At 45.9% G+C, this 27,718-nt stretch overlaps 2 protein-coding genes across 10 annotated transcripts in view; one reads left to right on the top strand and one right to left on the bottom strand.

Annotated features, from left to right (window-relative positions):
• Window positions 1–21,488, bottom strand: part of EWSR1 (EWS RNA binding protein 1) — a 30,387-nt gene extending 8,899 nt beyond the window's left edge. For 2 of the 5 annotated variants that reach the window (XM_047761410.1, XM_047761412.1), the window contains exons 1-8: window positions 21,378–21,488; window positions 16,954–16,990; window positions 16,759–16,810; window positions 14,329–14,452; window positions 8,200–8,386; window positions 6,001–6,168; window positions 2,589–2,800; window positions 1,492–1,672 (exon numbers count right to left, since the gene is read on the bottom strand). In XM_047761410.1, the coding sequence (XP_047617366.1) occupies window positions 1,492–1,672; window positions 2,589–2,800; window positions 6,001–6,168; window positions 8,200–8,386; window positions 14,329–14,452; window positions 16,759–16,810; window positions 16,954–16,990; window positions 21,378–21,390 (974 nt within the window). In that variant the 5' untranslated portion in view covers window positions 21,391–21,488. The remainder of the gene's footprint in view (window positions 1–1,491; window positions 1,673–2,588; window positions 2,801–6,000; window positions 6,169–8,199; window positions 8,387–14,328; window positions 14,453–16,758; window positions 16,811–16,953; window positions 16,991–21,377) is intronic. The other 3 variants (XM_047761411.1, XM_047761413.1, XM_047761414.1) reach the window with 2 other exon arrangements.
• RHBDD3 (rhomboid domain containing 3) lies at window positions 21,131–26,966 on the top strand. 5 transcript variants are annotated; one of them, XM_047761427.1, is made up of 8 exons: window positions 21,131–21,258; window positions 21,448–21,639; window positions 22,150–22,278; window positions 23,807–24,122; window positions 24,667–25,050; window positions 26,010–26,172; window positions 26,262–26,549; window positions 26,632–26,966. In XM_047761427.1, the coding sequence occupies exons 4-8, from the start codon at window positions 23,849–23,851 to the stop codon at window positions 26,807–26,809; spliced, it is 1,287 nt and encodes a 428-aa protein (XP_047617383.1). In that variant the 5' UTR covers window positions 21,131–21,258; window positions 21,448–21,639; window positions 22,150–22,278; window positions 23,807–23,848; the 3' UTR covers window positions 26,810–26,966. The 5 variants fall into 5 exon arrangements, with proteins under 5 accessions (XP_047617383.1, XP_047617381.1, XP_047617384.1 ...); XM_047761425.1 differs by lacking the exons at window positions 21,131–21,258; window positions 21,448–21,639 and adding an exon at window positions 21,731–21,982; XM_047761429.1 differs by lacking the exons at window positions 21,131–21,258; window positions 21,448–21,639 and adding an exon at window positions 21,733–21,982 and having other exon boundaries at window positions 23,807–23,996.
• The last annotated feature ends 752 nt before the right edge of the window (window positions 26,967–27,718 follow it).

Raw genomic sequence — 27,718 nt, 5'->3', positions numbered from 1 at the left:
TAAAAAAAGAGAGGGGAAGGCCCTTGTCCTGCCCCCAAAGGATCCAACCGACTGCTTCACAGTCTGTTGAAAAACCTATGGGGAAAGCCATGATTTTTTCTATGGCTTCAGGAAAGACTTCTCCACCCACAAGGAGGGAACCCCTCTACTAACAAAGTCTAGTAAAATTAGTAGAATTACTACTTCTGAAGAATTAAGATGAATAAACTTGAAATTGGTTTTGTAATCGAAAAATGCTAAGAATTCTAGGTGATTGGAGACGTGATGATAGTAATTTCAAGTGTCTACATCTATTTAAAACATCCATAAAGAAGTGAAACCTTTATAATGGAATGACATTCTTCATTTAATCAAAAGATTAAATTTACTTTTTACTAAGTTATTCATAAATTTTTCCATGTTGTAAAATGACTGTTTCTTCCAATAAAGATTTCACCAGACTTTTTAAGTTATGCAGAATATGCGAAGCAGTATTTTAAGCCAGTGTTGTTCAACAGTAAACAGATTTGCCAATATAAGAATTAAAGATCAAATTTTTAATGTATTTAATTTTGAAGTACGTTTCTTAAAAAAGAGAAATTCTAGTTCAGTTTTTCCTTGAATCAACAGCAGCACCAACTCCAATTTATACTTATGTTAACATTCTGCATAACTTTTAAACTATTTATATAGGGACAGAACACACACAGAACTAAGCCTTCTGGATTATGTTAACCAACATCATACCTCACCTTCATCAAAGTATAGACACCAGAAAGGGAAGAGGGGGATGGGACAAGGGAGGGGAAGGGCAGGCACAGGTAGCAGGTTATGTTACTGATCTATCTAAACAAAGTTTTCTAAACCAGATTGTGCCATCAATCAAAATGGTCAAACCGATTTAGACTTCTCAAAATCTCCAATGGGGAGAGTGATTCTATAAGTACATACATTACTCTGCAAAAAGTTATTGGAATTTTCTGTGTACCAGGTGCACCTCAGGCCATGGGTTCAAGGCTTATGGGACCAAGCTCTTCATCATTATGTTCAACAGTTCCAAGTACAAACAGAAGTTGGGGACAAACACTGTGGAAAACAGCTGCATTCCTTTTCTGCAGTATATACACCAGGTATTTCAAGACAACCATTCAGAGGCAATTAGTTAAAAACCTAGGGTTGTTAGAGAAGGGTTGTGTGTGTTCCATCCCAAGTCTATTACCCACAGAGGCTTTTGACCTCTGGAAACCATGAAGGGAACTGAAAGCTCTAGTTTCAAAACCATTCTTTGTTCTCCCCAACCCAACCAAGTAGACTGGCAGGGAAAAAAGCAAACTGCCACTTATATATATGCCACAGAGATGACATTTCCATGTTTTGGAAGATGGCTTGGGCTCATCAGATTATCCATGGAAATGCAGAAATAAATTTCTTATGTCTTTCAGTCCCTTCTTTCCATTGAAAATCCTATGGATGAAACAAAATTAGGTAAAAGGAGAAAAGGTTTGCTCTTACCCCATTCCACCGCGTCCTCCTCCCCGCCCACCTCTGCTCATGCCTCCACGATCAAATCCCCCTCTTCCCCTGCCCCGGTTATCAGGGCCACTCATGCTCCGGTTCTCTCCTGGTCCGGAAAATCCTCCAGACTCCTGCCCATAAACACCCATGCTACTGGGGTGGTCCTGTCGGAATGAACCTGAGGAAAGAGTCACATCTGTAAGCCATGGACCAGCACTTACACCACTGCCTGTTGCACTTTCTCCTGGACCATAGAAATCTCAATTGCAAGGCACTAACCAAGGCACCATCATCTTCTTTACACCTGATTAAGCACCCCAATCAGCAGGCTTTTTTAGGTTCAACCATAAATGCTGGTTCATCAAGGCTTAAGTAACCTCATATAGTTAGTCTAGAATAAACCACTCCCGAACAAACAAACAAAAGGACTCTGGCCAACAGTTTAAAGGGTTCTGTATCCTTGGATGTCTCCAAAAACTTTAAACCACATTCAAGAGTTCACAAAAATAGACCCCGGTTTCTTGGGGGTTGCTAAGGGATAGTGTCCATCAAGTAGCACTGCTCATCTCATTGTTACAAATGAGACACAGTCGTGGATGAAATTTAATTAAAGTAACAGTCCAGGTAGAGATTAAATTGTCAAGACAATTTTCTGGTTACTTCTCCACATAAATAAAACTAAGTATTCTGTGAGGACTTTTTCTTTTTTGCTTTATGCATATAAACAAAAAACAAAAACAAAACAGCATTTGCTTGACTATCAAAACTGCTATTGTGTTCAAGAGCTAACTGCTCACTCCCTCTTAATGAGGTGGTGAGCAGGCTGTAAGAAATGCTGGCTTCACTCACTCTTCCCCAGAGAGAGCCGGGCTGGCAGCCTGAAACATTTTCTCTAGTCAGTTACAAATTCTTTTCTCTTTTTTTGTTAAGGCATACTAATGACAATTATATTGGAGAAAAGCCAGGATGTTAGCCAGGATATTACACCCTCAAGATGCATCCTGGAGTCCATACACAATAGTAAAGAGCATTTCCCTATTTCAGAAACTCCAAACATAATCATTCTCATTTTGTTTTCTCTCTTAGCAACTCACTCTGCTGCCCGTAGCTGCTGCTCTGTTGGCTATATTGACTTGGAGCCTGGCTGTAGGATCCAGTTTGGGGGGGGTAACTAGTGGGCGGCTGTTGCCCATAGCTGCTTTGTTGACCATAGCTACTCTGCTGTCCATAGCTGCTCGGCTGCCCATAGGTGTTCTGCTGGGAGTAACTGCTCTGATCATAACTAGTCGGCTGTGTAGAGGAATAGCTGAAAAAAAAAAAGAAAAAGAAAAAGGAGCTTGTTAAGAAGGTTTCCTAAATATGAGACATCTATAGCATGTGACAGAGAAACCCTTACAAATATAGTTACTTGCTATGTATCCACATGTCATATTGAATTTAAAACAAGCAAATCATAAAAGCTCTGAATGAGGTAGGGGATATTATTAAAAACAATCCCGAGTTCCCGTTGTGGCGCAGTGGTTAATGAATCTGACTAGGAACCATGAGGTTGCGGGTTCGATCCCTGGCCTCACCCAGTGGGTTAAGGATCTGGCGTTGCCGTGAGCTGTGGTGTAGGTTGCAGACGCGGCTCGGATCCCGCGTTGCTGTGGCTGTGGCGTAGGCCGGTGGCTATAGCTCCGATTCGACCCCTAGCCTGGGAACCTCCGTATGCTGTGGGAGTGGCCCAAGAAATAGCAAAAAGACAAAAACAAATCCATCTACAAAATGTACAACCATTAGAGTCTCCCCCTTTGTGCCTTGCTCTCATTAAAACAAGAGCTATTCTTGGAGTTCCCGTTGTGGCACAGCGGAAACAAATCCGACTAGGCACCGTGAGGTTGCGGGTTTGATCCCTGGTCTCATTCAGAGGGTTAAAAATCCAGCAGTGCCATGAGCTTGTGGTGTAGGTCGCAGATGCAGCTCGGATCTGGCGTGGCCATGGCCAGCAGTTACAGCTCTGATTAGACCCCTAGCCTGAGAACCTCCATATGCCGTGGGTGCGGCCCTAAAAAAGCCAAAAAACCCAAACCCCAAACCAAAAAACCCCAATAGCTATTCTTAACCAAATTCAGGCCCATTTGGGAGTTCACGTGGTACTAAGGGAAGAATATGCACATGTGCACCCAAGGAAGGTGGACCCAGGAAAAAGGCATTGAGATAAAGGAGGCAAAGTTAAGTGTGGCATTCAGTTCTAAGGCTGTTTTCAATAATTCCCTTGCGTGATAATTTCCCTGAAGGTACAAGGCCATCTGGTGTGTGTCTGTGTGGCCACTTATCCCTTGAGAATAAGTCTAAGTTTCAAATGGCTACTGTACACAGTTTCAGTCAAACTTTCAGACAAGCCTGATCATCTATGAAATCTGGGCATTAATAAAGAAAAGATGGGAATTTCCATCATGGTGCAGTGGTTAATGGGTCCGACTAGGAACCACGAGGTTGAGGGTTTGATCCCTGGCCTTGCTCAGTGGGTTAAGAATCCGGCATTGCTGTGAGCTGTGATGTAGGTCACAGACGTGGGTTGGATCCCGAGGTGCTGTGGCTCTGGCGCGTAGGCAGGCGTCTACAGCTCCAATTAGACCCCTAGCCTGGGAACCTCCATATGCCACGAGTGCGGCCCTAGAAAAGGCAAAAAGAAAGAAAGAAAGAAAAAAAAAAAACAAGAAAAAATGGACCAGAGGACGTTAGAATCATGGCAACTGCATGAAAGAGGAATGTTAGACTGAGAGTCATCATTACATATACCAACTACATGGCAGAGACACTAACCAAAAGTAAATTCTTACACAGAAATAAAGCTTAAGAGAACTAGTATTAAACTCTAGATGAATCACAGTAATAAAAAACAAGAAAGGAGAGCTCCTGTTGTGGCACAGTGAAAACAAACCTGATTAATATCCATGAGCTCTTGGGTATCTTGATCCCTGGCCTTGCTCAGTGGGTTAAGGATCTGGTGTTGCCATGAGCTGTGGTGTAGGCTGCAGACGTGGCTCATATCCCGAGTTGCTGTGGCTATGGCATAAGCCGGCAGCTGGAGCTCCTATTCGACCACTAGCCTGGGAACTTCCATACACAGCAGGTGTGGCCCTAAAAGGCAAAAACAAAAAACCCCCGACCCAGACAAAAAAGACAACACATTTTACAATTCTAAGAACATTTAAACTAAGACTCGATCACTATCTCCCTCACCACAGCTGTAAGGATTCAAAAGCCTCTCTTCACACCAAGTGCACCTATTCAACTGGCCAGATGAAGTGCTCTCAGGCTGACAGGTGTGGGTGGGTCCTGGGGAAGAACTGCTCAAGCCCTGCCCATTGCTGCTCCAAGCATACAGACACACTTACCCAGTCAGCTGTATTTGCTCCTAAACCTGTTCATGTCTGCTGCACTTTAATGCATAAACCAATGAAATGAGTACAAAAAAGGGAACTGTTAATTTTACCAAAGCTAAGTTGACACAATTCAGACAATTTACTTGAAAATCTGCATCAAATTAAATGTAAAACAACTTTATACAGAAACCAAAACTGGGAGTTCCCATCATGGCTCAGTGGTTAACAAATCTGACTAGCATCCATAAGGACACAGGTTTGATCCTTGGGTTAAGGATCTGGTGTTGCTGTGAGCTGTGGTGTAGGTTGCAGATGTGGCTCAGATCCTGTGTTGTTGTGGCTGTGGTGTAGGCCAGCAGCTACAGCTCTGACTTGACTCCTAGCCTGGGAACCTCCATACACCAGGAGTACGGCCCTAAATGGCAAAAAACCAAAAAACCTCCACCACAACCCCCCCCCCCAAAACCCCAAACAAACCAAAATTGGTTTTCGTTGTAGCTGCTGGTGTGGTTAATAAAAGACAAAAATGCAGAACAAGGAAACCCTTAGTCAAAAGAAAAGGCCTAGGGAGTTCCCTGGCAGCTTAGTGAATTAAGGACCTGGCATTGCCACCACTGTGGTGTCAGTTCAATCCCCGGCCCAGGAACTTCTGCATGCCATGGGTGTAGCCAAAAGAAGAAAAAAAAAAAAAAGAAAAGCCTTGGCCTAACCATTAAAAGACTGGTGCATGAATGAACTTCTGAGTTAAGTTCAATATAAATTAAGGTGAAGTTTCTTTTTCTAAAATAATGTCCTGCACTTTACCCAACTGTATTTGAGAAGGTGGCTTCCATGGTTCTGTTTACCTGCTTTCACGTACTTGTCTCTCATCTGAATAAACTAAAAGAACAAAATTAAAAGAACGAACCTAAAGTGGTAAAAATGTTTTTGTATTCAGAGAGCAAAGTTTTTGGCTGTCCGAACCTAAGACTAAGATTTTAATCCACAATACATGGTCTGGTTTATCACTGGGAGAGTCAGATAATATATCTCACCTGAGGAAGCAGAAGCAGGCAGGTCAACAGCTTGAAAAAGATCTGTTTTTTTATTCTACTAGCTCATTGGCCATGAGAAGAAGAGTGAGAAGAAGACTGACCTGGTAGGAGGGTAAGATGGTGGTGCTGTGACTGGCTGCATGGGGTAGCTCCCAGGAACTTGGGGATAACTGTAGTTACTCTGTCCATATCCTAGGCTGGGCTGGTTGTAACCCCCTGTGCTAGATTGAGGTTGACTAGTCTCAGCGGGCTTGTTACCATCCTGCGGTCTAAAAGGGGAAATAAAAAAGTGAAGACTTTTTTCTTAACCACAAAACTCTTGGATAAGAACACTACAATCTATGAGCAATAAGGAATGTTAGAATTGAGTCTGGAAAATAAATACAATTGTAAAATAAATACATCAAACCCACTGTTGGTCCAACTGTTTCCGCTGGAAGAGAACGCTAAAGATGGGGGAGAATTAATCACATCCACAGAAGAGACATTAACACGCTCCATTTGTTTCATTATCAATAACTATAGAAAGTAGTTACAGTATTATGTGCTGTCAATTTAAGAGATCTGGGAGAGGAGGAGGTTTGTTCAGGAAGAAAATGCCTTTTCTCAAAAAAGACTGTCAGGGACAAACAAATTTATGACGAACAAAACAAAAAACTTAATGCAAACTTTAGGTTAGAATAACATTTATGTAAGTCCATGGCATGTACAAGCTTGGATGATCTATGGGTCAGTTTCTCATTTATGAAGAACAGACCAAAAAAAAAAACCATTTCCTAACTTGAACTTCTATACATTAATCAAAATTTGCCTTGAGGTCTCCATAATGGAAATAGCAGGGACACACACACAGAGAGGCAGACAGACTAACACACTCTCTCCTCTCATGCTCAGATGAACTGAAAGACATCCTAGTTAAGTGACAAAAATCAACTTTAATACCAAGGAGAAAACCAAGGTTTCTGTTACCCCCTAGCCCTAACAGTTTGTAACAGGGTTGTAGCAAGTGAACTTGAGCTATTTTAAACAAAGTCCAAGAGTCAGCAAGTAGACCAGAGAGGATGTGGAAGTACTGGTTTTTCCAAAGAGCTGAAATGGTCACAAGCCCCCTCTTTCCAGTGGAAGAGTAGCTGTCACTGATCATGAGACAGACAATTGTTTTAAAGTGTTAAGGATTGAAAAATTAAGAAAAAGGAACCAAAAAGGATGACTTATTCAGACCAATTAATACATTACCCACCCCCACCCCAGCTATGGCTTGGATTTACTGTTGCAATGGAGTATCAAATGGGACTTCAATCATAGGAGAAGATGCTAGGTCCACCGAATTGGGGCCGTACAGGAATCAGTGTAACACTCACCATTGCATAGGATGTCTAGCAGATGTAAACTACTAAATTCACTGATTACCCACAGTGCATTTCAGAAGTAATCTCATGAGTGTCTGCCAGAGCTAATTTCTTACCTCTACAGTAGACAAAATCTAGGTTACAAGTTGATCTCTTGTAACCAGATTCAATGTTCCTTTGAAGACTACACGGAGAAGACATCTAAGTGCACTGCCTAAATATGTAAAATCTTCTGTTAAGGAATAATTAATACTGTTTACCTGCTCATCAGTCATGGAGTTATGAACTTTGTTGCTCAAAACAGTCACCCTATAGCACAGCAGGGCGCCTAGTTAAGAATTTATAAATATTTGTCTGTGATATTTGGATTACCAAAGCCAATATGTAATACAGAGAAAATCATGTCAACTCCTTAAAGGTGAGACATTAGTGTTTAACAACTGGATATGGAGACACTCTTTACTGTCAGCAACAGGATCCTGTAACTACTTCTTGAAACATATGATGCTACTACCTCCACCCCAACTGTGAACTACAGTGTTTTTCCCAGAGAAAGCCGTTAACCATTTACAGGGTCAATGAAACCAAAGGTAAAGGCATCTAAGTACAATTCTATCAGCTGTTCTACTGTGAGGAAACCACACAATTTTCTTCTGGGTTTAGCAAAGGAAACACAATAGCCTCCTCCTATTGAAGGGTTCACTCTTCTGAAACCTGTAGACGACCTGGTTGGTAACATTCCTCATTCTGGCCCCTGGATGGGCACCATTTCTCTACTAAGTGAAGCATATAATGTGTCTGCGGTGTGACTCAAGAACAGTTAATATCTAAGTATACGAATAAGCATTAATAAAGAACCAAGTCATGGATTCTCTCAGTGTGCAGGGTAGCTTTCTCCTGAAAGCCTGAGGCTGTTACAGGTAGCGTTATGAGTAGATGAGGGGGCCTTACCTTGCAGGTGCGGTGGCTGCCGGCTGCTGCCCATAAGCTGGGTAAGCAGGCTGAGTGCCATATGCAGACTGAGCTGCGTAGGAGGCCTGGGTGGTAGTGACCGTAGCAGTGGTGGTATCATAAGCACCAGTGCCATACCCCTGGACAGGCTGACTGTATGCCTGGGGGGCAGTTGGAGTAGAATATCCTAGAACAAAGGAGAACTCCATCAGATACTTGGCTTCTCAGGGATCTGCCTAGACACTTGTTAACAGAACAATTTGTAAACCACCTACTTTCAATGATCATATTTAACCCCTTTACATATTTCCCCTTTAGTAAAAGTAGCAACAAACCAATATTTAAGGCCTAAGTTCTCCGAAAACACTCAGTTCTCAGCAAAGCACTCTTTTGCTTTAAACCACACCTAACCGAGAGAGAGTAGGCCATAGAAAAGTGCTGGTATAGACAAAAAGGACCCCCCTTTTGCCCCCCACCCCTGAAAAGAGTCAATAAGAGACAAGTCTGTTTTCAATGATTCTATACTGGTTTTTTGTTGTTGTTTTGTCTTTTTGCCATTTCTTGGGCCACTCCTATGGCATACGGAAGTTCCCAGGCTAGGGGTCGAATCAGAGCTGCAGCCAACGGTCTACGCCAGAGCCACAGCAACGAGGGATCCAAGCTGCGTCTGCAACCTACAGCACAGCTCACAGCAACGCCGGATCCTTAACCCACTGAGCAAGGCCAGGGATCGAACCCGCAACCTCATGGTTCCTAGTCAGATTGGTTAACCTCTGTGCCATGATGGGAACTCCGATTCTATACTGGTTTTGCTAGCAGGCCTTCTTAACTAGTTTTTCAACAAACTACTTAAGTACTCCAAAACCTCTCCAGTAGGAATAAAATGTCCCAGAAAAGGAGGTAAAAGGCAAATGACACAGCATCTTAAAAGTATCTACAAAATAATGATCCAGGTACTAGATTTTAGCATTAAAATCTATCATTTGGAATTATCTGCTTTCAGTCCTAAGCATCACGGGTAGTTCATGTTTAAGAAAATTGGAAATTGCAGAGAACTTGTGTTTAATTTTCTGTGAGATGCTAACAGTTGTTTAAACGCTCTGAGAACTGCTAATTCTGTTAGCAGATTTAATAAATGTTTCAGGTAACAAACAACTAAAAAAGAAAATGCCTGTTACCAGCCCTAAGATTTGAAATGGCACATAGTAATAAAGATAATAGTACAAATTATATTGGTTTACATACATATGACCAACAAAGGTTATCCTGAAATTTTTTTTTTTTTGCTTTTTAGGGCCGCACCTGCAGCATATGGAGGTTCCCAGGCTAGGGGTTGAATTAAGAACTTCAGCTGCCAGTCTATATGACAGCCACAACAGCAACATGGGATCCGAGCCACGTCTGTGACCTACACCACAGCTCATGGCAACACTGGATCCTTAACCCACTGAGGCCAGGGATTAAAAGTGGACTGAACCCGCATCCTCATGGGTATTAATCGGGTTCTTTACCATTGAGCCACAATGGGCACTCCCTAAATTTTTTAATAAATTACTTTAAATTAAACTTAATATTCCCAAAGTAAACCTTGATAAATGTCTTTCACGTGATAGAATCATTTGAGATTCTAGACTAGTCTCATATTACCCACCCCCATTTCTCTCTTATTTTCTTACAATAAGCAAATGAGTCTTTTCCCTGTTCACCTGTTCAGCAATACCAGCGGTGGACTCCATAGCCCTCTTGTTATTTCCCTAGCCAAGTGTTACAGACCCGCCCTCAGACACGAAGCTAGGTTCTCTCCCTAGTTCCTGCCTCTGTCAGACCAGGCAGGATCCATGCCTTTTCACCTGGAACTTGGGCTTGGAGTGTGACAAAAACAAAACAACTCCCAAACCTGTGACTCCTAACTTGAGTCCCTCTCATTTAAGAGGTATTATAACCTTTCCTCCCTCCTCCCTCATGGTCAATGAGCACAAGTTGAGACATGCAATAAAAAGTTGGGTCTAGCCGTCAGCATACATGTCCATCAAAGAAAAATCCTAACCTCACTCAAGTAAAAAAAGTTTCAGTACTTAAAACAAAATCATGAATTATTATTGCTCATTTTAGTTAAGATTTAGGGCCTCAACATTAAAACTTCAGTTAGAATAAAGCATCCTTACTATACTCAACAAATTACTGGCCAAAAACAAATATCAACTTCCCTCTGTACAATCTATTTTTTTGGCTGCACTCAGGGAATGCGGAAGTTTCTGGGCTGGGGACTGAACCCAAGCTGCAGTTACGGAGAGATCTTTAACCTGTTGTGCCACAAGGAAACTTTCCCCTTTGTTGAATCTAAAATGTCACCTTTTGTAGCACAGACCATACTTTCTTCTCCATCCCAAACATTTTAGGAAAACTGTGAAATTAATTATACACAAAGACATCAATTTCCTTCTCAAACCTGTTGGGTTGAAACGTAAATGAAAGCATATTTCATAAAACAGGGAGCCCCAAGCAATGGAAGTTTTTTGAGTTGGCATGGTATTCATCTGAATTGTTTATTTAGTTTATAAGTTCTTTGCAAAGTCCTAATGTCAACCATATAACGCACTCATTTATTTAAATTTAACTGGAATCTAGTCCACCCACCCTATTACTCCTACAAAGATTTTTTTTACCCTACATAATAGGCCACCTATAAGATGTACAAGACTAAAAAACAAACCAAAACTTAATAAGGGAACTCATAAAAATACTCAGCAACAAAGCCTTGTAGTGCTATACAGCAAGAGACTCAGTTAATATTTTAATTAATTGTAGTACCCATTAAGCAGCCTAGCAAAATGAGCAAAAATTAACAGGGCAGAATGATTTAATTACAATTAAAAAAAAAGACCAAAAGCAAAAAGACAACATACCTACTGTGTTGATAAATTCAAGGAAAAAGGTACTAAGAAACATCACACAAACCAACTAAAATTTTTACTCAACTTGAATAGTAAAAACTCATTCTAAAAGCTTAACGAACTGAGCTTTATATAGTCTCCTTCTCACGAAGTGTAATTTCAAAATTTTCTAAAATAGTCTTTTTATATATGTCTTCCAATAATTATCCAATAACCTTTTCTTCCCTTTCTTTGCTTTTTAGGGCTGCACTTGTGGTATGTTTAAGTTCCCAGAGTAGTGGTCAAATTGGAACTGCGGCTGCCAGCCTATGCCACAGCGACAGCCATGCAGGATCTAAGCCACATCTGCAACCTATACCACAGCTCACAGCAATGCCAGATCCTTAATCCAAAGAGAAAGGCCAGGGGTCGAACCCACATCCTCACGGATACTAGCCAGGTTTGTTCCCGCTGAGCCACAATGGGAATCCTCCAATAAATTTTATATGTAAAGACAGTGTGAAATAAAGAAAAAATTACTAAGTGCTCTTGAACCTACTCTTTACTATTAAGTCCTACGCAGTCTGGTTCAGCCCCAATTTGCTCACCAGGTTTAATATTAGTTTCTATATTCCAAAAGTTCATGAGAGAATTAGGGGAGCTATGAAGGGTCCTCCATAAACTATAAATTCTCTACTAACATTCCTTATTAAGTACAATTTCTTGCTCATCCAAACTACCGGTTTCTGTACTAGAATGTCCTACACTTTTTGTGACCAGTCATGATGGGACTTTTTCAATGACATAGCGAATACATGGCTCTATAGAACTTAGAAAACGGTTTCCTACAAATGACTTCATCACATTACTATAAAAATGATCCAAAGACTAGATTTAAGCTGTTTTATTTAATTTGAGATACTTTTTTCTTTTGTCTTTTTTTTGTTGTTGTTGTTGCTATTTCTTGGGCCGCTCCCATGGCATATGGAGGTTCCCAGGCTAGGGGTTGAATCGGAGCTGTAGCCACCGGCCTACGCCAGAGCCACAGCAACGCGGGATCCGAGCCAAGTCTGCAACCTACACCACAGCTCACGGCAACGCCGGATCGTTAACCCACTGAGCAAGGGCAGGGACCGAACCTGCAACCTCATGGTTCCTAGTCGGATTCGTTAACCACTGCGCCACGACGGGAACTCCTAATTTGAGATACTTTTTTAAATGGGTTAAGGTGGTCAAAAAGATACAAAACTTCATTATAAATCAGTCCTGGGGACGTAATGCACAGCAAGGTGACTACAGTTAACCATACTGCATTGTATAGAGTTGCTAAGAGAGTAGATCTTAAGTTCTCATCAAAAGGATGATGCATGGTGATTCATGTTAACTAGACTTATTATGGAGATCATTTCACAATATACACACAGAATCATTATGTTTTACACCTGAAACTAATGTTACATGTCCATTACATCTCATTAAAGATGTAACAGCTTCATTATGTAAAGTTTCTCTCACAATTTCAAAATTCTGTGCTGAAAATACAAACCCTTTAATTTCAGTTCCAGCCTTTTCTATAGTTGCCAACTAACACTCATAGAATGTTTAAACATTTCCCAACCTATTCAATAATATGCATTAATTAGGTAGATTAGGAAGTACTTCCCATCAAATGAAAGATGTCACGAAAAAGATAAATTACAGATGTTTCTCCCTATCAATGACTTTAATAAAAGGTTTTACATCCTTAAGACTTTTGTATCAAGTATTTTTTTTTCTTTTTTTGCCTCTTAGGTCTGCACCTGTGCCACATGGAGGTTCCCAGGCTAGGGGTTGAATCAGAGCTACAGCCACTGGCCTACGCCAAAGCCACAGCAAGGTGGGATCTGAGCCTTATCTGCTACCTACACCACGGCTCACGGCAATGCCGGATCCTTAACCCACTGAACAAGGCCAGGGATCAAATCCGCAAACCTCATAGTTCCTAGTAAGATTTGTTTCCACTGAACCACTATGGGAACTCCTAAATATTATAACAATGATAATGATGACGATGATGTTAGGAGTAGGTGGCGGGGAGAAGTAAGGGTTCTGAACGTTACACAGCACTGAACCTAAAAAAAGTTATGTAAAAATTGTGAATTTCCCGTATAATGCAGCTGGATAAGGATCTGGCAGTGCCATAGTTATAGCACAGGCTGAAACTGCAGCACAGGTCCAATGCCTGCCCTGGGAACTTTCACATGTCACAACTGCAGCCAAAAAGTTACGTAAAATTTTCACACGCTCCACTTCAACCCCAGTATTAGGATAAAGTTTATTCTAATTCTTAGTTTTTTTTTTTTTTTTAAAGCTCCCTGAAATGTTTTTATATATATTTAAGACATACTATGGATTAAAAGAATCAACACTGAGAAAATAAAATGTGTCTGGACCGAAACATTTACAGACAAACATAATACATGCAGGGTGGCAATCTGTTCCTCTAAATAAATCTAATCATGCAATCTATCCTTCAGGGAATAGGGGAGTAATCATCTGAAATACCTTTGGGAAAGTGAACAACTATTGTTAGGGCCTGACACAAAATAATGTAAAATAAAACAAAGCAAAACCTTTCCCAAAATCACATAAAGAAAAAAGGACATGGATCTGCAAATGGCACCTAAAGCAGTTTTCCATTAGCACCTTGTTGTGTGTGATGTTAGAATATTTGAGGGTTAAACAAATGAAAACACCTAAATAATTAACATTACAGGGTTAGACAAGATGGAAAGCATTTCCCATGCAAGAATGAGCAGGATAGTCAAACCTGTACTGGTCCCTTCTACTGTGGAAAGCACAAAACAAAAAAGTAGAGGGCACACTATCAGATGAAGCAAACAGATGGGAAAATTGGTTTGATTTTTAAGCAGCTCAGTTTAAGAAAGCTCATTCTTACCCAGCACTAGCATTAGCACAATCTTTTATATATTCTTCATTATGTTGTGAGATTATTCAATACACTGTATAAAACAGTTAGAAGGAAAAGATCTTTTTTCCCTTGGACTCTATCCCACCCACATTCTATTAGAGATCCCCCAAGGTAAAAGGAAAAAGAAAAAAAAAAAAATCCCGAAAAACCCCAACCCCACTCCTCCTAATAAAGGATTCCCAGATGCCAGGGTATTGATCAGAATATATACCCCAAAGCACAAGTAACAAGCTTTTAAGCAAACACCCTAGCTAACATGGTCCAAAAGTCTCTCCAAAGTCTTACCAGTGGGAGGCTGTCCATAAGAAGTTGCATAGGCAGTCTGCCCATAGGTCGCAGTGGTCTGAGCCTGCGTATAGCTGACATCAGTGGGCTGTCCATAAGTTCCATAACTTTGTTGCCCATATGCCTGCTCAAAGAAAAAAGGATTCAAGAACTTCATACAGGGAGTTCCTCAGCAGATTCCGCTGTGGCTTAGCAGATTAAGAACCCAACACAGTGTCTGTGAGGACACAGACACAGGTTTGATACCTGGCCTTGCTGAGGATCTGGTGTTGCTGCAAGCTGCAGCTCCAACTCGACCCCTAGCCTGGGAACTTCCATTATGCCTCATGTGTGGCTGTAAAACAAAACAAAACAAAACAAACAAAAAAAACCCAAAAAAATCAAAAAAGAAACTTCATACAAGAACCTTGCATCTTAGCAATAAAATGGAACTGACTGGAGTTCCTGTCGTGGCGCAGTGGTTAATGAATCCGACTAGGAACCATGAGGTTGCGGGTTCTGTCCTTGCCCTTGCTCAGTGGGTTAACGATCTGGCCTTGCCGTGAGCTATGGTGTAGGTTGCAGACGCGGCTCGGATCCCGAGTTGCTGTGGCTCTGGCGTAGGCTGGTGGCTACAGCTCCGATTCAACCCCTAGCCTGGGAACCTCCATATGCCATGGGAGCGGCCCAAAAAATAGCAACAACAACAACAACAACAACAAAAAAGACAAAAAGAGAGAAAAAAAAATGGAACTGACTTCTAAGTTGCTAACCTGGAAAACCAAAGTCAAAAATATGCTTTCTAATAAAAAAAGATTAAAAAAAAAAAAAAAAAGACAAATGGAGTTCCCACTGTGGCACAGGGAGACTGGCAGTGTCTCTCTAGAGTGCAGAGATGCAGGTTTGATCCCCAGCCTGGCACAGTGCATTAAGGACCAGCATTGCTGCAGCTGCAGTGTCGGTCACAACTGCAACGTGGATCTGATCCCTTGCCCAGAAACTCCATATGCCCCAGGGTGGCCAAAAAAAGAAAAAAAAAAGAAAAAAAAAACCCAAAACAAGTAATAACTGTCATGAATGTTCATTTCTCCTTATCCAATCCACTCATATTTTCATGACCTACAAAAAAGTTCCTGAAATAATTAGGCAAAATCTCAATTTAATGATTTAGATTAACAAGATGCACTCAAATGATGAGCAAGAGGGAAGAGGTGTATAATCACCAATACTTAGTGTAGCAAAGTCATAGCAAATGGAAACAAGTGCTAAGAAGACAAAATGAACAAAGAGAAAGAAAATAAAACTTGGGCTAAAAATCTGTCAGTTTTGAAAACTAGATTTTCGCATGAAACAAAGATTTAAAAATTATCACACCACTTCAAAGAAAATAAACAAGAACACTGCATGTCTCCTTAAGGTCAGTGCAGCAAGAATAATGTCTTTTGAACTTGGACATCTTAATACTTAAAACCTGGCAAGGAATGAGCTGTTCTTTCAGATATTAGCAAGATCACATTCTAAATCTGAATGACTAGTTATGTAAGATCTGCCAGAGACCACATTCTGCCTGTCCTAAAATGTTTCCATGGCAGAGCTAGTAGTATTCATTTTATGCCACAGACCATTTTAAAATTTGAGGTGCTCTTGAGAACACTAGGTTGCTAATTTCTAGTTAATGTTGACCTAGGCTTTAAAACACAGACTCATGTATAGAAAGAGCTCAGAAACCATATATAGTTAGGTAGCCATAGAGCTGACCCATTACTTACTGGTGAATGCTGTAATATCTACACACTGCAACTTTTTCATCTGCAAAATGTCTTAATATCACCTCCCTTTGCTGAACTACTATATGATTAAGTTAAATAAATTTAAACATTATAAAATATGCAAAAGGAACAAGCATGGAGTGAGGCACCTAACTTGAGAAACAGTACTAGAAAGGAAAGGAAAGCTAGCAACTCCCAGTTTGAGGTTGGTTTCATTTACAATGACACTCCCACTGTGAAAGTTTAAATACCTGTGTATTTTATTTTATTTATTTATTTATTTATTTATTTTTGTCTTTTTTGTTGTTGCTATTTCTTGGGCCGCTCCCTCGGCATATGGAGGTTCCCAGGCTAGGGGTTGAATCGGAGCTGTGGCCACCGGCCTACGCCAGAGCCACAGCAACGCGGGATCCGAGCCGCGTCTGCAACCTACACCACAGCTCACGGCAAGGCCGGATCGTTAACCCACTGAGCAAGGGCAGGGACCGAACCCGAAACCTCATGATTCCTAGTCGGATTCGTTAACCACTGCGCCACGACGGGAACTCCAATACCTGTGTATTTTATGATCACAAGCATATTACGCTTTTCTTAAATTTTCTGAAAAAGATCCATGTTAGCTATTGCTTTAATATTTAACTTGGGCATGCAGCCACATGTAAGTAATTATTTTAAAGATTACCTGGGTGGTCTGTGCATATCCTTGAGTGGGCTGGGCGGTGTAAGCACTGTAGCTGTAAGAGAAATTATATGCGTGAACTGAATACAGAACATCCAGGTCCCATCACCAAATTCTATACAACTACAGGAGGCTCTGTACTTTAAAAAAAAAAGTAACCAATCACATCCAAAGTACTGTTGTGAAAATGTGACTTACCCCTGCTGGGCTGCAGCTTGGCTGTAGGTACTGTAATCTAGAGAAAGCAAGGAAAAAAAATAGTGTGAAGCCAGTATTTACAAGGAGAAAGGGGGGGGATTCAGGTGGCAGGAAGATTAATTTTTTTTTAAATCAGCTATAATGGAAAAAAATAAAAATCATTAAATAAAAATTAAAAAAAAAATTTTAGGGCTGCACCCATGGCATACGAAGTTTCCAGGCTAGGTAGGGATTGAATCGGAGCTACAGTTGCTGGCCTATGCCACAGCCACAGCCACACCAATGCAGTATAGGAGCCACAACTACAACCTACATCACAGCTCATGAAAATGCCGGATTCTTATTGAGGCTAGGGATCAAACCTGCCTCCTCATGGATACTAGCTGGATTCATTAGCGCTGAGCCACGACAGGAACTCCAAGGTGAATTTTTTTAAACTGAGAGGTCTTATAGGATAACACAGGACCAAATGAGCACCTCTCATCTCTCAACACTAAACCAAAAAAAAAGTCTAAGCCAGTTAAACTCAGAATATTTGAATACAGTGCCAGCTAATGAGGTTAAGATCAGCTGATTTGGTAAAGATACTTTGCATGTTCACAAACCTCCTTTAACCGCAGGCTGTCATTTCAAATATATGATCATGTTAAGACGAGCAGGAGAACAAGATAAACCCCAAAGGATCTGAAACTTTACCTTCATATAAAAAGGAGGCATGCAACAAATAACAATATTTAACATCAAAATGATTATTACACCAGTAGCTACATCTTCTCAAAAAATAATTTTGTTTTTTTAAAATCACTCCCTCACTTTAGGAAGTTAGACCAACCATAATTCCCTAGGAGGACTATGGAATAAATGGCAGAAAATAAAAGGCCAGTCATCTCAATCCAGTGTTCTAAAGATTTTACTGACTGCATCAGGGTTACATCTGTAGAATAACTCAAAAACTAGACATTATTTTAAGTCCCAGTGAAGCAGAGTTAAGGCAGATTTATGGTAAATCCTTGGGGGAATAATTTGATTTTAGGTAACATCAACTTAAAAAAATAATTCCAGGAATTCCCGTGTGGCTCAGTGGAACAAACCCAACTAGTAACCATGAGGATGCGGGTTAAAGGATCCAGCGTTGCTGTAGCAGTGGCATAGGCCAACAGCTGTAGCTCTGTTCGACCCCTAACCTTGGAACTTCCACATGCATGGGATGCAGCCCTCAAGAGCAAAAAATAAAAAAAAAATTTTAAATTCCAACTTAAAAAAAAAAAACCCACACAATTTTTCTTCCCCATCCTAAGTAAAACCTTCCTACAATTTTTCTTTTCCTAAGAAATTTACAAGCACAAAAAGGACTGAAAAAAATAATTTCACCCTCTGATCCAGAGGTGTCTACAAGTAGTGGAAAAAAATATATATAAGCTAAGTTTTCATGATACTGCTGAATTAAATATACGTGTGTACACACACACACTTTAAAGAGATTAAAAATAATTACTTTTAGAATCCTGCCAATTCTTTGTTCTTCCCAAAGAACTATGGATCTTATGTTAAACATGAAGGCAGCCCAAAAGGTCCTTTTCTTTTCTCATTAGGAAGTAGTCCCTCATCTGAAAGCAACAGCTGACAGCTCTTCATAGAGGGGTTTCTACTCCCACTCTTTCCAAAGCCTGTCTCACAGTTCACCTTGCCTGGCCCTGGAGCATTTTGCCAAATCCATCTCTTTATGTTGGCTCATCGTTCACCTCCCTACACTTCACTTGACCACTTTCCTTCCTCTGTACATCCTCAACTCAGAATCCTGAATCATCAACATTAACAAATCAAGCACCAAAGACTGTATAACAAAAAAATTTTGTTCAAGACTGTCACAGCTCTGTATTTAACATGTAAAAAATAAATGCAAATCACTTCTTCCACCAATGAAGCATCAAAAATCAAATTATTTTAACCTACATTCTGATGTTTCTGTGTGAGAAGTGACTCTAAATCGCTGACATGTAAGTTCAATGTTTGTAAGAGGACTTTTACACAAGAACAGTTATGTAAAACATAAAATTGGCAAAGCTAACATGGAAAAACGAATGATCTTAGATCGGTGAGAAGCCAGTTGATTTAGCCTCACACTGGCAGGGAAAGGGAGGTAGCAAATGTATTTCCTGAGAACTTGTCTACCTACAGCATACAAACATTACATGGCCTCAAAAATCTGCAGTTACACATTGATCAGATTATTATTATTTTTTTTTAAACTCTCAAATGTGCAGCTGAAGACTACACTAAAAATGCAGAACACAGGCTAGGTTGAAGAGAGCAGGCTGTGATGGGGGGACAACGTCACGGGGCTCCAGAAGGCAGGTGACAGTCTATTTCTTGCTCTGAATGGTGGTTATTTGGAAGTTTACATTGCAATTCTTCGTTAAAATGGACATATACTTTAGGTACATTTCTACGTATGCTATATGGGAGAGGGAAAAATATCTAACATACCCAAGGTGGTGGCTTTCAGATACTTTAGGGCAGTCACTACCTAAACTGTAGAGATTTAGAGCTTCAGACTTCATCCTGAGTTTAAAGTCACTATGAGACAACTCTGGGAGCCAAAATGCTTTACTCTAAGGTCAGAAGCCAAGGGCTCAAAAAACTCTTAAAAGGTCTAACCTAACTCCTTCACTCTGAAGGAAAGGAAACACCCAAGTCTAAGTTACGTGACACACACCCCCAGGTCCCCCAGCCAGGGCTACTATTGTTTGTGTCTACCTAAACCACAATTGTAATTCTAATATAGTACGTGGTGGTTACCAGTAAACAATCTGAGCAAAGCAGAACAAAAAACTGGTATGTCCAGCCACACACTATTTACTACCCAAACTTTAACAGAGAAGGGAGAGTAACACTCCATTTACAAAATTCAAACACTGTAGGGAAAAGGAAAGTGTAATGGGCTCTAAGGTATCCATTTCCCACCAGAATGTCTTGGACGTGGTATAATTCAGCGCCCTCTCTTCCAGGAGCACTTTGTACCCTGGCACTAAAAGCCACCATCTACCTACCTGTTTACTACCCACACAACTTGGGAGAGTTCTTAAACGTTCCTTCGCTGGCTGGATTCCGGACCCTTTTCAAATTGAAACTCTGAAGGACCCAGGGCTTTTTCCCATTTCCCTCTTGTCTTTTGCAACTGCCTCAAAGGCCTAGAGTCAGGAGGGGCAAAAATGCCCCACCCTACCAATAACCGCAAAAACCTGCTGCAAACTGCAGGTCCAGTCTAGAGTGTTAAACACCCCGTGCAAGGACCACCCCAGTCATCATATTCGAGTGAGCTCCCACCCCAGGCTTTCTTCCAGTACGCGCCTCCTTCCTCTCTAGTCCGCGAAATAAACAAGCCCCCCGGCCTAACCTGGGCAAAATAACATGCAGAACGATTACTTAAGCATAATGCACACTCCCACCCAGGCCTTTTGTTTCTCCTAAGTCAGAGGCCAGAAATTTCTTTCAGTGGAGATTTCTGGCCTCACGATCCGAGTTGGCCTTATTACACAACAGATCTCCCTCGGCGTTTGCTGAAAACACGGCCCTGGGAAGCCACATAACTGCTTTCTGGAGAGAAAAAGATAAATAATGGTAAAAAACGAAGCCCGAAAAGGGAGCCGACTTGAGAGGCCGTAAGGTGTGTGGGGGCGGGGGGAAGGGGGGCCCACACTCCGTCTAAAACACAGTCGGACAGAAAAAAGTTCGACTTCGAGCTGGAACCCGCCGAGGGGGCGACTTGGCGGCACTGGACGCCGCAGCCGACTCGGCTCTAAGGATGACGGGGCCCCCTTTCATAGGTCTGCGACCCTCGGCTCGCAAATCCGTGAAGCCTTTTCAGCTTATATGCTTTTATTGCCCAAGCTTCTCGGCGAGGCAGAGTCGCCCTCGGGCTTTGGCTGCCTTCCTGAAAATGAGACTGGGGTGGGAAAAGTCAGAGGGGCTGCGGAACTGCAGCTTTCGGAGCCGCCGTTCGGCCCTCTCACCCCCAGTTTCGGGGCTTCGGGGCTCCGGGGCTCGAGGCCTGGCCGAGCCCTCCCCCCACCCCCGCGCGGGGCCCCGGAGGCCGCAGGCCCCGCCCACGTGGCGGGCGGCCCAGAGCGCGAGGCCCGACGGCCGCCACACAATGGAGGCCAAGGCTGGCCCAGCGCGCCTCCGCCGCCTCGAGCCCCCCGCGCGCCGGAGGTGCCGGAAGGTTCCAGAACCGGCCTGCTCGGTGGGGGGAGGGGAGCGGAGGAGAGGAGAAAGGCGGCTGTCGAGCTCCTCGGGCCGCGGCGGGTACCTCACACCCTTCCCAACAAACCCACTCAGTCGTTCCGGTCACCCCTAGAGACGAACGGTCCCTAACTTGGGCGTCCCAGCCGCCGCCGGCGCGACCGCGGCTCCACCACACTCACCCGTGGACGCCATTTTCTCTCCTTCCTTCTCGTTCTCTCAACGTCCGTCTCCCTCTCGCTTTCCCTCTAGGCGCCGCACTGCGCAGCCGCGAAACCCGCAACCTCGGGCGCTACCATCGGGCCAGGCCACGGGGGTAGGGGAAGGAGAGATGAACCACAGCTTTCTCGTCCTTCGCTCCCGCTGCTCTAGTCCTAATCCTCTCTAAAGAGCAACGGATGTGACGAGCTGGCCAAAATAGCACCGCAGGGGTGGGAGCGACCGGTGAGCGGATCTTGGTAACAAGTCGGAGTGATTCTCTGGTCGATGCGAGGCTGTTTGGAATGGTTACGTCCGCTGGCTCTAGGGACCGTCTCTGAAGAGTTTGCCTTGGAGGGAAACGGAGGCCGGCGGGAGGGCTGGGGGAAGGGACCCGGGCCTAGAACAACTGCTGACTAATCGGCGGGCGGCGGAGGAGTGGGTGGCGCGCCGACCGGTCGCCCAGGGTCACGCGCCCGAGTGCGAGTAGAATGGGCTCGGGGCGCTCGGGCTTCGGCGGGAAGCTAGAGCACCGACTCCCAGCCGAGGGCCCCACCCGGCCTTCTGGGGGCGGGGGGCGCGCTCCGCAGTGAGTACCCCAGACACGTGGCCCGGCCTGCGGGCAAGGGGACCGAGGCGGGTGGGCTGGATGGGAGGCCGCGAACGTAGTGTTCGGCCCGAGGGCCCTCCAGTAACGGTTGAGTTTGAGAAGGAGGCCCTTTAATCACCACCCCTCTCCAACACCCGTTTTTACAGAAAGGGAAACTGAGGCCCAAAATATAAAGCCGAGTCCCAGCCACACCGTGGGATCCCCACTCTCCATCACCCGGAAGAATCTTCCCGGTCCTTGTCTTTCCATTTCTGTCTTCCCGGCTTCCCAGTAAGGTAGGCCAGGGCTTGATGATGCACCGTCCCATTTTATAGATGGACAGGCTGAGACCCCGAGCGGTCAAATCCCAGTTCTTTTTGTCCATGGGCAAACCCACTCTTGCTAAAGTACCCAGGGAGAGATGGTTGTGAGCGTGCAGGAGGCAGCTTGCAGTGGGTGCCCTGGCTCCCTGCAAGAGCTGCACCTGCCTGACTTCTTGTATTAAATCCAGTCTCCCTAGACAGATGCCCAGGCCCATCAAAAGGCAGGGCTTATCCAAATCCTTCGGCGGGAACTGGAGCCAAGCTAGTGTCTTTCCTTCAGTGAACACACATAAAGCAAGCTATATGTAAGCTATGAGCACCCTGGGGAACTTGGCCATGAGCAAGAGGAGAAGCTCTCCTCCAGCCAGTTCAGATCTTCTGCCTAGAGAAAAACAGGCCATGTGGTGCTTATTCGGTGGGGTAAGAGCCATGATGGGGGGAGGGTGGGGGGGGCAGAGGAGGGAAGGGGACATTTGAGCTGGGCTTCAAAGGGTGAATAGGAGTTCACAGAGATGAAGGGAAGGGCTTTGCAGGCAGAGGCATTTTCTGTAGGAAACTAGCAGGTGGGTTTCATCTATGAGGAGTGGGTTTTCTTTATTTTTTTTAATGGCTGCACCCGTGGCATATGGAAATTTCCCGGGCTAGGGACCGAATTGGAGCCACAGCTGAGATTGCAGCTGCAGCAATGCCGGATTATTTAACGTGCTGCACCAGGCCAGGGATTGAACCCATGCTTCTGCAATGACCTGAGCCGCTGCAGTCAGATTCTTGACCCACTGCACCACAGCCAGAACTCCAAGGGATGGATTTTCTTAATGCCCAGTTTACAGACGAGGAAGGAGAGGTTCCAAACTTGCCCAGGGATCCATAGCAGGAAGAAGTGGAACCTTTCTATGAAAAGGGGGCTAGAGCCAGAGGAGCTGAGCTTGAGGCTCTATTAGTCCAGGGTCATTGTGTGCACTCAGGGTGTGGGATTCCTCCAACCCTTCTGCTCCACCCCCTCCCTAATCTGCCTGCCCTTTGGCTGTCCTTGCCCCCTAGGTCAAGGGCAGCTGAGGCCACTGGGTGCTCTAAGTCTGGGCCCAGTGGAAGGGAGGAGGGAGGAAGGTGGTTGGTCTGCAGCCAGAGGGAAGGGGAAGGCAGAAGAAAGCTGGAGATGGCCCTAAATTTGTCCTGGGGGAGCTCCACCCCTCTTTTTGGGAGCCCAGGGCCCCAGTTCAATTTCCCATTCCCTGCCCCTCCCACTCCAGGCTCTTTTCAGGGCCCATCAGGGCTCAGGTACCTTTTGGCCTGGCCCTTTCTCATCCTCACACATAGGTGGGTAGGATGGTCAGATGGCTAAGCACATGATTAGCCTCTGAGCTCCTCAGTGGCCAAGTTGCTGGAGCAGCCTCTCCAGCCTCAGTTTTTACTTATGTAAAATGATGCTGTTGGTAGGGTAGCTGAAAGGAAGTCAGATAAAAGCCACAATATAACTGTTATTGTTTTCCTTTACCCATAGCACACAGCCCCAAGACCACCTTTGACCACCTTCAGTCAAGCTATGCATGCCAGAGGCCCACCTGGCCTACCATCTCCGGCGCTGCCTCTCGCTTCCTCCATCCTGATGCTTCTAATAAGCAGCCTGTGGCTGCTGGGGGCTGGCCCCAGCCTTGTCCTGGCCCCAGAGCTGCTGCTGGACCCTTGGCAGGGTGAGGGTCAACCCCATGGGCCTTGGAGGAGGCAGAAGAATTGCTGTAGGGCCTCAGACCAGTTGGCAGGAGCAGCATGCATCCTGCAGCAGTCAAGCAAGGATCGGACCCAGTGCCCCAGGGAAGGTCAGCCTTGGACAGGAGCATACCCAGCTCAACCACAGCCAAAAAGGGAGGCCAGAGAACCCAGGCAGAGGGGCCAGCCTGGGTGGGAGCCTATGAGTAGGAATCCTTTTCAGACAGCTCCCTTTTTGGTGGTTTTCTGTTGAAATCAACGAAGCCTCTCAGCTAAGCCTGAGAAAGGGAGGAGACCCTAGGGATTTGAGGAGTGACCCCAGTCGAGCCTCTGTTTCCCAAGAATGATAGCTTCCATTTACATTCGAGGCACCCAGATGTTCACAGAAGTTAAGTGACTCACCCGTGGTTGGTTTCTCTTCCAAAGCCCAAGTGTAGGGTCCAGCTTGTTCCGTTTAAAGCAGCAGCAGGGCAGCCACAGTGTTGGGAAGCCCCTGGTCCCCTCCACTAGTGATTAAAGTGCTGGGAGTGGGTGGACTTGGCTCCTGGCTTAGTGGGTGGCCCTGACAGAAGGGGATTCCTCAGTTGGCACACCTGGGATATCCTCAGGGGTTAGGGCCACCAACCTGGCACATAAGTCCCTTCTCTCTCCCAGCACACCGGCTGCTGACACATGCCCTGGGCCACACGGCCCTGCCCAGTCTGCTCCTGAGCCTGCTGCTCCTGACCACGCTGGGCTGGCGGCAGGAGTGCCATCTGGGCACACTGCGGTTCCTGCATGCCTCCACCCTGCTTGCCCTGGCCTGTGGGCTAATGGCTGTGCTGCTGGCAGGCCTTGGGTTGTCCAGGGCCGCCGGGGGCTGTGGATACATGCCTGTCCACCTGGCCATGCTGGCAGGGCAGTGTTACCGCCTTAGGCAGCCCCGAGGGGCAATGCCACCCTGGCTCCTGCCCTGGCTGCTCCTCGCCCTGACGCCACTGCTCAGCTCCGAGCCACCCTTCCTGCAGCTCTTCTGTGGTCTCCTTGCCGGCGTGGCTTGTATCCTTTGCCTGGGCCCAGGGCTCATGTGGACATGTGGGTTCTGTTGGCTAGACCCCAATGGTGCCTGGGAAGGGACTGGCAGGAGGGGGTCGGGTCCCACGTGCCAGGAAGCTGTGTGCACACAGTCCAGGGGCATCTCTGAGTCCTCCTCTAGCCTGGCTTTAGCTGGAGATTGGAGGCTTGTGGCCACATAGAAGTGCCAATAATAATTAGAAGGGAGCCTGGGAGCTGAGGGACCCAAGGGCACCTAATCTGGACATCCCAGTGGAGGTGGCGTCTATGCCAATGCCATGCAGGATGAGAGGTTCCAGTGACCAGATGTGGAAAAGGAGGGCACAGGCCTCACAGACAGTGCAGAAGGCTGTCAAGGCGAGGGTGGGTGAGCCTGTGACTCTCTGGGCACCAAAAGGAGGAATGACCTTTGGGCAGTGTGGTAAACACAGGCTCTTGCTCCCAAGATGCTTAATGCCTGTTGGGGAAAAACGGTGCAGTCTGAGGGAACGCTGGGCGCAGGCTGACCCCTCTAGTCATTCGGGGTTGGGGCCACCTGGCTGAATCCTGGGGTAGGGAGCATGGTGCCCTGGCTGAGGGCAGTCGGGGAGCATCAGCCGACCCAGGCGTGGGCCTGGAGTCACAGTACTGAGCAGGCACACAGGGCTCAGGGGACAGTGGCCAGGGGGCTGCTGAATCAGGACGAGACAGGTTTTGGGGGCGAGCCACACACAGCCCCACCTCTCGCTGGCTGGGAAGCTTCGGGCAGGTTCCTTTTTCTCTCTGAGTCTCGATTGCTCACAAGGGTGATGACACCTTTCTGGCACAGCCACGGTGAGGAGAAATGAGGGAATACCTAGCACACACCAGGCCAGGCAGTTGGCCCAAGGCCTAGCATACGGTGTGGGCTCACCCCTGGCTGGATGTGGCTTTCCTTGACCAGCCGCCCTGCCCTGGGCAGACAGATGCAGCCGGGGCCTTCCAGTGGCTGGAGCTTTCTGAGCAGCGGCTGCAGGCGCTGCAGGAGGGTGTCCTATGCAGGGCCCTGGCAGGGAGTTGGCCCCTCCGCCTCCTTCCTACCCCAGGCAGCCTGGCTGAGCTGCCTGTCACCCATCCTGCTGGAACGAGGTGAGGGTGATGCCAAGGACACCAGCCCTGGTATTGGAAGCCATACTGGTGGCTGGCATTCAGGCCTGCTTCTGTTTCTGCTCCTGCAGGCCTCCCACACCTGGACCTCCTTACATGGCCTCCGCTAGCCTGTGGTCCCACAGTGAAGGCTCAGCCCCGCTCCCACCAGGCGTGAGGCTGGTGCAGCCTCACTGGGAGGGTTCCTCAGAGGCAGGACTGGCCTGGTCTGGGCCCAGCTTCCCCCCAGGGACCCCAATGTGGGCAGCCCTGGATGAGCAGATGCTGCAGGAGGGGATTCAGGCCTCGCTCCTTGAGGGGCCAGCCCAGGGTCCCGAGACCCCACTCTGGCTGCCTAAGTCCTCCGTCTCCTCTCTGCGGTAAGGTGGGGTAAGTAGGGGTGGGGTTCCCTGGTGTGGGGCTGGAGGTGGCCCTGACCCTCCCTGTCTCCCCTTCCAACAGGCTGCAGCAGCTGGAGCGCATGGGCTTCCCCACAGAACAGGCAGTGGTGGCCCTGGCAGCCACAGGCCGCGTGGAGGGTGCCGTGTCACTGCTGGTCGGTGGGGAGGTGGGTACCGAGGCACTGGTGACTCAGGGGAGGGGTGGGCCTGCCCACCCTGAGGGTCCTGGGCCCCCCTAGCACAGGCAGGCCCTCAGATGAGAAGAAGCCTGGCCTATGGGTGGGAAGTCAGAGCTCCATGCTGCCTGCTGAGAGCTATGGTGGGTTCAGGGTCAGCCCCTCCAGCACCCAGCTCTGGTACTGTTTAGAATTAAACCAGTTTACTTTTCAACCTGGACCTCTTTGGGGGCAGTGGTGTGTCTGACTCGTGTGTGTTGGCATCAGGGGGATGGATGAATGACTGAGCAGTGAACCAACAGCCGACTGAGGAGAGCAGCTCCCTGATGTCCAAAGATGCGGTGTTACTGGCCCTGCACCATGCAGTCTCTTCCCCCAGCAAGCTGTGTCCCCACATCAGGGGCCTTTGCAGGGCTGGACCCTTGCCAAGGAGCATCTGTCATCTTGTTTTCCAGCTAATTTCTACCCATCCTCAGGTCTTGGCCTACAGAGAGACTTTCCTCCAGGAAGCCTTCCCTGATCCCCAGGAATAGCATCCCTTCACTGCCCAGAGCCCCCAGTGTCCCTGTTGGACATGGGACAATTCAGTCTGTCTCCTTGGCCCAGGGCAGGCTCTGTAGCTCGTGGCTGTACCCTGCAGGGCCCTGTGAGCAAGAAGCAGTGTGTGTGTGTGTGGGGGGGGTGTCGTGGGGTAGCTGCTTTGTCAGCTTTGAAGCAGTAGTTCCTCTCTCCTGGTCCCTCTCAGTCTTACCTCCTCCCAGGGAGGGGAGGTAGACAGAGCCAAGAGGGCAGAAGGGGCACACGTGTGAGTTGCTCATGGGCTGGTGGAGGGGCAGGGAAGCTGGACTTTGCGGGGCAGCACACGGAGCTTCAGGTCCTGGAGCGGCCTGTGCTCTGGTCACCTGTGGGGCTGTACCCCAGGCCAGGGCCAGAGTGGAGGGGCTGAAACAGACTGGGAGACCTGATGACCGT

The sequence above is a fragment of the Phacochoerus africanus genome, chromosome 15, assembly GCF_016906955.1.
Source record: "Phacochoerus africanus isolate WHEZ1 chromosome 15, ROS_Pafr_v1, whole genome shotgun sequence".
Classification (NCBI taxonomy): domain Eukaryota; kingdom Metazoa; phylum Chordata; class Mammalia; order Artiodactyla; family Suidae; genus Phacochoerus; species Phacochoerus africanus.
This window is presented reverse-complemented; position numbering and strand designations above follow the sequence as displayed.

Coding starts and splice junctions, on each gene's coding strand:
- RHBDD3 (XM_047761427.1), top strand. CDS start 23,849: ATGCATGCCAGAGGCCCACCTGGCCTACCATCTCCGGCGCTGCCTCTC. Junction 24,123..24,666: donor GACCCAGTGCCCCAGGGAAG/GTCAGCCTTGGA, acceptor TCTCTCTCCCAG/CACACCGGCTGCTGACACAT. Junction 25,051..26,009: donor TCTCCTTGCCGGCGTGGCTT/GTATCCTTTGCC, acceptor CTGGGCAGACAG/ATGCAGCCGGGGCCTTCCAG.